Consider the following 7,937-nt stretch of genomic DNA (forward strand, 5'->3'; position numbering starts at 1 on the left):
AAGATATTTCCTCTTCCCTACAAAGGTGGCCAGATTAACAAGGAATGCAGCAAGGGGAGTTTTTGCTGTTGTAGCACTGAGAAATAATTCCAGTTTGTCTTGTAGACCGTGTTCAGGTGCAACAATTCCAGCATTAACCCCAGTGTCTGAATATGTTGTGACAATTACTTGGAAGTGTTGTTTGTGTGTGAGTTTGTGGGGTGGGGGGGGGGGGGGGGGGGGGGGGGGGGGGGGGGCTTTAGCCTTAAATAGACAAACATCAGCAGAGAGAAATTTAATTATCACTAATGCCAATGACAGATTTCGGTCACAAGAGGGCAGTAATGAGCCAATCTGACGTGATCGACTTTTTTACTCTTCCATCACAGCTGAACACATTTCACAGTTTTCTTTCCACTGGAAATTGAAACATATGAAACAAAAAGTTTACTCTGCCGCTATAATAATGGGGTGCCAGGTTAAAATCACAATAATCATCCCTCATTCAATAGAGGTAATGCATCCTAATACCAATGCTTTCAGCACATTATTAAGGTATTATGGTGTGCGGTGATGTTTATTACAGGACATATGTGTGTTAATAAGTCTCATTTCAGACGTTTCTCTTGTTTTCTCAAACTCGGCACTCAGGCAAGACGCTGAACTGGCGTCAACCATTCAACCACCCTTCCCACCACCACCCTCTGAGTGATGCCCAATTATGTCAAGAGGGGAAAATGGCGTCCCTTTGAAAAGTGTTCTTAATCAAACCCAATTAATTCCGCTGCTTTCCCTTATTATTTCCATCGTGGACCACATCCCGCTCATCAGCCTGTTAACTAGAGCCCTGGCCCCAGCAAAGGCCATGCTTGGCCAAGCAAAATAACATCATAATGCATGTAATTACTGGCTAGTTCTGAAAGCATCTCTAGTTTAGTCTCTGTTGACAAAGGGTGACAGTGACAAGAGTTGTTGAAAACATCCCACTGACGTATAATTTTGTAAACATATGTAACATCTATCTATCTATCTATCTATCTATCTATCTATCTATCTATCTATCTATCTATCTATCTATCTATCTATCTATCTAGATAGATAGATAGATAGATGTATGTATATATCTATACATCCTCTTTGTATATTCCAAATCCTATTCTATTCGATTTTATCTTATTTTTCTCTGCGTGCTCTTGCTGTTGTTGCACTGTAAATTTCCCCATGTAGAACAATAAAGGACCTGAATCTGAATCTGAATCTGAATCTATCTATCTATCTATCTATCTATCTATCTATCTATCTATCTATCTATCTATCTATCTATCTATCTATCTATCTATCTATCTATCTATCTATCTATCTATCTATCTATCTATCTATCTATCTATCTATCTATCTATCTATCTATCCATCCATCCATCCATCCAAAGAAACATATTGTGAATTTCAGTTACTAAAATAGGCAAGAAATCTTGTATTGGAAAATAAACTGAAGCTTAAAAAAAAAGCCACACACAGTTCGTGAGGGCAATTAGACCTTGGGCCCTTGTGGCCTCTGAGCCTCTGCAGCCCAGTAGGAGGGCCTCCTGACACCCCTGGTTGGACCTGATGGAGTGGAGCTTCATCTTTCTAACGGCCTGGCAAAGGTCCACAGGCCTGGACAAACACAACAGGCTTCCTTCGGGCCAGCTTATCTGTCATAGCCTGCACGGCCTATTGTCAAGCAGCACTCATTATCAGCGCCAAGTCAGGTTGGTGGCTCGTTAATGCATGTGTAGAAAGACAAACAACAGCCACAAAGTTCTTCTACAGTGTTGCCACCGTAACTTTATTCTGCCTTTTTCACATGGAAAACAAACCAGTCCCTAAAAACATGAAATTAATGTAGTATTGCAGGGGGAATGGGGGATTCTAAATGATAAACACCCTCAGACATTCATCCAGTTGTCTTCTACTAGTGTGCTTTGTTGTCTTTGGTTTCATTTTCACTCGTCATTGTGTCTGATACCTACAAAATACAAAATACCTGCTCAAAATGTGGCAATATATCACCAGATCACTCCCAAGATGCCATTGAAGCATTAAATAATGGCCCTAAAGGACTATTCAATACATTCCAATCACATGTATAGGCTTGCTTGTATAGGCTACAGATTATTGGCTACAGGTTATTGCTAGGGCTTCAAAAATTCAGCAATATTGATATAATTTTTGTTGGGATCTGGCCTGGAAGCAGCTGACCAAAGTTAAACTGGCAAATTAGATACATAAAGAGAGATTTCCATGATGCCTTTAGATTAGTTGTGTATGGATAACCAGTGAGGGTGCAGCACCCACACTCCAGTTTCACAACAATTCAATTCTGATATGACCTTGGCTCCGTGCTCAAACTGAAACTATTACATCATAATTAAAATTCTCCTTTCAAGAGCCCAGTGATGCTGCCAGCAGCCATTACTGTTCACCTATACCCAAGAGAATGTTCCGCTAACCACCTTTACACGAAACCTTTGCTCACTTTTAAATCAGACATGAGAGAAGCCGTCAAACTCGAGGGGAAAGGAGATGTACAGGTCCTGCTAATGGTTTTTGTAGGGCATCTCAGTCCATGCTGTCTATGGCCAACAATCCAGGGTTAATCGCTTTTAAAGAAGTAATTAGGTGTTAAGAGGTGTGCTTGCCTGTTTAAATTAGCCTCTGAGCAAGATTACTCTCTGTGACTTCTGCAAACCTCCCCCATCAGGAATGAATCCTCTCCAAAAAGCCACTTTAATGATTTCGATGCTTAGCCGAATTAACTCAATCAAACGTGATTTTAAACAGAAGTGTTTTCCAAATAGCTTAAAAAGACCACACTTAATGCAAATGAAAAATGATTAGAAAGCACTGGGCTGCAGACAAAAATTAATTTCTCTGACTACAAAAAAATGATCTAGATCTCCGATTCTTAGAACAATAAGGGAATGATATTTTCTCCACTTTAAAAAAGTGGGGAAAGTTTCCTCAGTCGTTTCTTCTTTTGCCTACATATAAAATGAATATTTCATAAATTCACTCAAATCAAATATAAAAAATGTCACTTCCATCTGTTGTATTGTCTTTAAAGAAAAAAAGCTTCAAATAAAAACTTTATTCAAATAAATCTATTCATTTCTTTTGATTCAAAATTGCTGCCCCCCCCCCCAAAAAATGTGAAGGTAAATTAAAAAAGATATTTTTACAAGTGGTGCTTATATTTTTAAATGATAAATCCCACGTTAATTTTAATACAACTCCTTTGGTGCAATGTCCTGTCTTCTCTGGTAGTTTCGACAAAAACAAAAATGAATAACAAAACCGTGCTTTGTGGCAGCAGCTGAAGAAGATCGTCCGACACATCCGATCACATGTGCTGCCAGGTTTTATCCATCGAATGAATGTGCTCTTTGGCTTTCATCCTGAGTGCTGCGATGCTAGAGCTCCTGTCGTCCTCCATTGGGTTCTTATCATTGAAGCTGGGCGGACACTGGTAGGGAGGGGGGCCCATCGGCTGCATGCTTTGGACCATACCCGGCGGGGTGTTGAGAAAAGCGTGGCTCGGATAAGCGGGCTGCAGGCCCTGTGGAGATCCCATGAACCCTGGTATCGTGTGCATGGGTGTGGCACTGGAGATGGGCGAGGTCAGCCATGGATCGAGGGGCATGGGGTTGGCAACGGGACCAACGCTGGGAGGCATTTGGGGCCGATTGAAGGATAGCATGGCAGAATCGTGGAGCTTCATGGAGGTATTGTCCATCTTTTCCTGACGTCTCCACTTGGCCCTTCGGTTCTGGAACCACACCTAATGCAAGAAAAGTAATAATATCCCAGATTAATAAGGTCCTGACATAAAATAAGACATAAAATAATACTGGAAAAGACTCCAGCACCCTGTGGTTATGAATTGGATGGATGGATGGATGGATGGATGGATGGATGGATGGATGGATGGATGGATGGATGGATGGAAGTTAGGTTTCCCTTTCAGCCAAAGTAGTGTCATAAATAATATCGGAGAGGAGGCTTATTTCACCAGAACTGTCATTCATCTGCAGTTCCACCTACATGGTGGTCCGGTACATAAATCAAGGTTATTCTTTCATTATATGTAATTATATATAATAATACCTCTACTTTTTTGCTTCAGCTATTTAAAGTTTATATATGTTGATGCAAATTGTGCCCTGAGGTTGGCGATCATTCAGCTTCAACCCTAAACATGCAACAAGATTCCATGCGACAGTGGTAAAGAGAGACTTTTAACAGGATGAAACTTTGGGCAGGACGTTGCTGACATGAGGGGGATCCTGCTGCTGATGGCTGGTACAGTACCTGCACTCGTACTTCAGGCAGGTTGACCTTCATCGCCAGCTCCTCGCGGCTGTACACATCGGGATAGTGGGACTTCTCGAAGGCTCGCTCCAGCTCGTGAAGCTGGTAGGTGGTGAAGGTGGTGCGGTTTCTCCTGTGTTTCTTTTTGTTGTGCTCCTCCTCTTTCGCGGCCTCTGGAGACCCGTCAGCGACGTCAATCTTCCTGGGAAGGTTGCTCATCCCTTCGTCACATTTGTCATCAGCGAAAAGGCCAGCCTCTGAAAACGACAGGCAAATCATTTCAGTTTAATCAACTAATGCTAGTTTTACACCCGTTAGCTTGGAAGAATTAACAAGGTTTTGAGGATGCTGTCCTGTCAGTCACTGCTTTTAATGACTTAATCGGCACACTTTAACAGGCTAATTGGAACTTTTAAAGTTGTTCCTGGGAGATCTTTAAAGGACAGACGATATTTTTTTGGAAGCCTCTAATGATGTCAAATTTTAAGAGAATAAGGGACGACAGCCTTGTTTGAATAAGAGTGAATAAAAGCAAAATCTTCTTCCTGAAGAGAAAATAGGTTAATGACTGATGCCCTTTGCAGCACTGAGGACATCTAAACATCAAGCAGGTCCAAATGGCATCGTGTATTCTCAGAAGACATCCCTTCTGATAATCCCATAGTAACATATGCCACCACTTAAATCTGCAGGTTCTGGCTTCCTCTAATGGCAGTAAACTCTAGACAGCTGCACAGGCCAAGTACAGTCAGAGTTCAGCTTAAATGAGAGAGAGAGACCGAGAGAGGAGTATGATGTACAGATAATTCAACCTTTGTTTGTCTTTATTCATGTGTTTATTACAAATAGGATGGAAATTGTGCCATATATATATATATGCTCATGAATTATGTACAAATGTGGTGGAAATATAAGTATTAAAGATGAGTAATTAGGTAAATGGTGATTCTAGCAAATGTTACAAACCTTAAAGTCCTGGAGTATAAGCTAATTTTGTGTTAAGATGCTTGTAAAGTACATTTTAATCAAAATCACAGAGAAAAATTATTATATTATTATAATTATAAAATGTTTCGTGCTGGTGACCTGAGTGCACCATATAGTCAAAGGAGTTCATAGCTGTTATAAATGTAGCCACTTCACATTTGGTAAAATTGTGAACCTGACGTAACTTAAGTTGATTATATAAGCCACTATGGCCAAAAAAAACATGCTTAGGTTCAGCACAAGCAACAGTCCTTCCAAAATCTTGCCCCTTGTGGGAAGCTACTCTGACATGTCTTTGCTCCAGCTTTACTTTTGACACACAGGAAGACAGACCGATACCAGGCTGCAGCTGTAAACTTACCGTAACTTAAGTTTGTGAAAACCACAAGTACGTCATATTAAAGGCTGGATAACTGATGTACCATCAAGTGCAGAGTCAGTAACTTTCTGTAAGATTATCAGTGAAAACCACAAGTACGTCATATTAAAGGCTGGATAACTGATGTACCATCAAGTGCAGAGTCAGTAACTTTCTGTAAGATTATCAGGCACAAGTGTGTCACATGTTTACAGTAAAACAGAATTTTAAATATAGTGCATGGTCAGTAAAACTGAGTCCCTCATAAAAGTTGTAGTGTCATTGATATTTTCTCTATATGTTTAGATTAAATAAACCCGTTGCCATCTTAAGGTGCTGCAGTCAAACCTGACTATGCTTCAAATCAAAATCACCTTTTGCCTAAAGTTGACTGGTCTGAAAAGTGTTGCATTTAGGAGACTCACTGTGGTAGGGAGATTTCTGGGAGCCGTCGTCCAGATCTGGAACGTGCCCGTAGATGTTGGATGGGACCTGCTTCTCTGGATGCGGTGGGTGTCCCATGTTTTTGGATTTGGGGCCATCCTCGTCTGCCACCGAGTGGAGTAAAGGCTCCTGGTCTTTAGCAAATCCCAGTATTACATCGATGCTGTGCACCCGGCCCCCAATGCCTGACCCGGCAGCCTTTGCCATGTCATAACTGTCCAGGCAGCCATCGTCCACCATTCCCACATTATCCATTGACAAATGCATCCGAGCCTTTGGAGACACCTCCTTCTGTTTCTTTTTTCTTTCCTTTTATTGCTGAATGAATCCCAAAACAAGGAAAAGCGATGGAGCGGGATCACTGTATGTGACACTGGTGGACTAAGTGGAGTGAAACAAAAAAAACAAAAAAAACAGAACCCACAAGTTAAAGGAGAGGCAAAATAGACAAAACTACCTGGAATGTATAATTGTACCCTGAGCAAATGATTAAAGGAATTTTATAATCATGGAATTAATGGAATGATATGCCTGTATGTGTATTTAGCAACTAACGATAATGCATAATAATCAAAAAGGCTATAGATGATGTTCCTTGTTTTCGATGATTAACATGTTAAATTCAGAGTTAGTGTTATTATTATTTGTAGCAGTAGTAGTACTGTTTATTTACTCGCTTTAATTATCTAATTTTCTTGAACTCCATACTCAATAAATCGTTTACATACTCAATCAGAATAATAATAAAAGTACACAGAGAGTTCTCACCTGACTTTAGAGTCCTGCTGTAACACACTCTACACGCACGGTTCCTCTGAAGTCTATCCGAAAACAAATGACACTAAGAATATCTAGTGTAGGCATTTATTACTCCCAGTTAAGTCCTTGAAATCCCCTGCACACAAGTGAGCCGCTGGAGTCCCGTACAGCAGGACCATGGCCCGTCTTCCTTAACCACACAAACACTCCAGCGCCTGCAGGGGGAATGGTAGTAACACCAAAGGCTTTAAGAGGTTTATTATTTGGAATACTTCCCCTTTAAGAATGACTGACAGTTGTTTTCTGGTCAAGTAATTGCTCCAAATGTGTCCTGCATTCAGACCACAGAGGGAGGTCATTGCTAATGAAGCCTCCACAAAACTTTCTTTCAGAAAACCTATTGTCTGAAAGATAATGGCTCGTACTTAGAGTTTTCACTAATCCCTTCATTACACACAATGTAAGGATGGGGAGGGGGGGGGGGGTTAAAAAGAACAACGCAGAGATGGAGTTTTGAACCCAACGGTGACATACTGAAAAGACTCTATATGGGTACACACTGATACACACTATATGAGCAATTATGCTACATTATTGTAAAAAAAAACACTGATTAGCAGTGAAAATTATTAATAAAGTTACTAGTGCTCCTACTAACTATAATAAGAATTATTATAATAAGTTACACACATTCAATACATTTTATCACCTTGACAGCGAGTTTCTGTACCAGTTGGCAGAACAAAAGCTGGTGCCGCTACAGGTTTGCTGAGATCAATCCTTTCCTTAATGATCCTTAAGACTTCCACCAGATTTCCTCTGACCTCACATCTCTGTTCTCCTCCGCACGCCAGATAAATCCCCCCACCCCAAAAAAAAGGGTGTTGCCAAGGAAAACAAATGTTACACAGTTGTTCAGACGCTGCCTTGAGTCCAAACCATAGAACGTTAAATTAGTTGTGGCCTGTTTCGGGTCTTGAAGTCTTGGTGCCAGTGATCCACAATGCACGTGGTGGTCTGTGTATGGTTTTCAAACTGGTTTTAAAATTAGACTTCCAAG

At 40.7% G+C, this 7,937-nt stretch overlaps 1 protein-coding gene across 1 annotated transcript; it reads right to left on the reverse strand.

The window, feature by feature from the left end:
* Nucleotides 1–1,787: 1,787 nt before the first annotated feature.
* On the reverse strand, nucleotides 1,788–7,937 carry LOC101062799 (retinal homeobox protein Rx2-like). The gene is made up of 5 exons (XM_011616221.2): nucleotides 7,587–7,937; nucleotides 6,887–7,092; nucleotides 6,100–6,499; nucleotides 4,330–4,586; nucleotides 1,788–3,799 (listed from the first exon to the last, which is right to left on the reverse strand). Exons 3-5 carry the CDS (start codon nucleotides 6,383–6,385, stop codon nucleotides 3,362–3,364), a joined length of 981 nt encoding a protein of 326 aa, XP_011614523.1. The 5' UTR covers nucleotides 6,386–6,499; nucleotides 6,887–7,092; nucleotides 7,587–7,937; the 3' UTR covers nucleotides 1,788–3,361.

The sequence above is a fragment of the Takifugu rubripes genome, chromosome 22, assembly GCF_901000725.2.
Source record: "Takifugu rubripes chromosome 22, fTakRub1.2, whole genome shotgun sequence".
NCBI classification, from domain to species: domain Eukaryota; kingdom Metazoa; phylum Chordata; class Actinopteri; order Tetraodontiformes; family Tetraodontidae; genus Takifugu; species Takifugu rubripes.

Excerpts from the sequence above, each read along its gene's own strand:
- LOC101062799 (XM_011616221.2), bottom strand. The coding sequence starts at position 6,385 with ATGCATTTGTCAATGGATAATGTGGGAATGGTGGACGATGGCTGCCTG. Across the intron at positions 4,587-6,099 it reads CCAGAAATCTCCCTACCACA|AGGCTGGCCTTTTCGCTGAT; the intron begins GTGAGTCTCCTA and ends TGTCGTTTTCAG. Across the intron at positions 3,800-4,329 it reads TGCCTGAAGTACGAGTGCAG|GTGTGGTTCCAGAACCGAAG; the intron begins GTACTGTACCAG and ends TTCTTGCATTAG.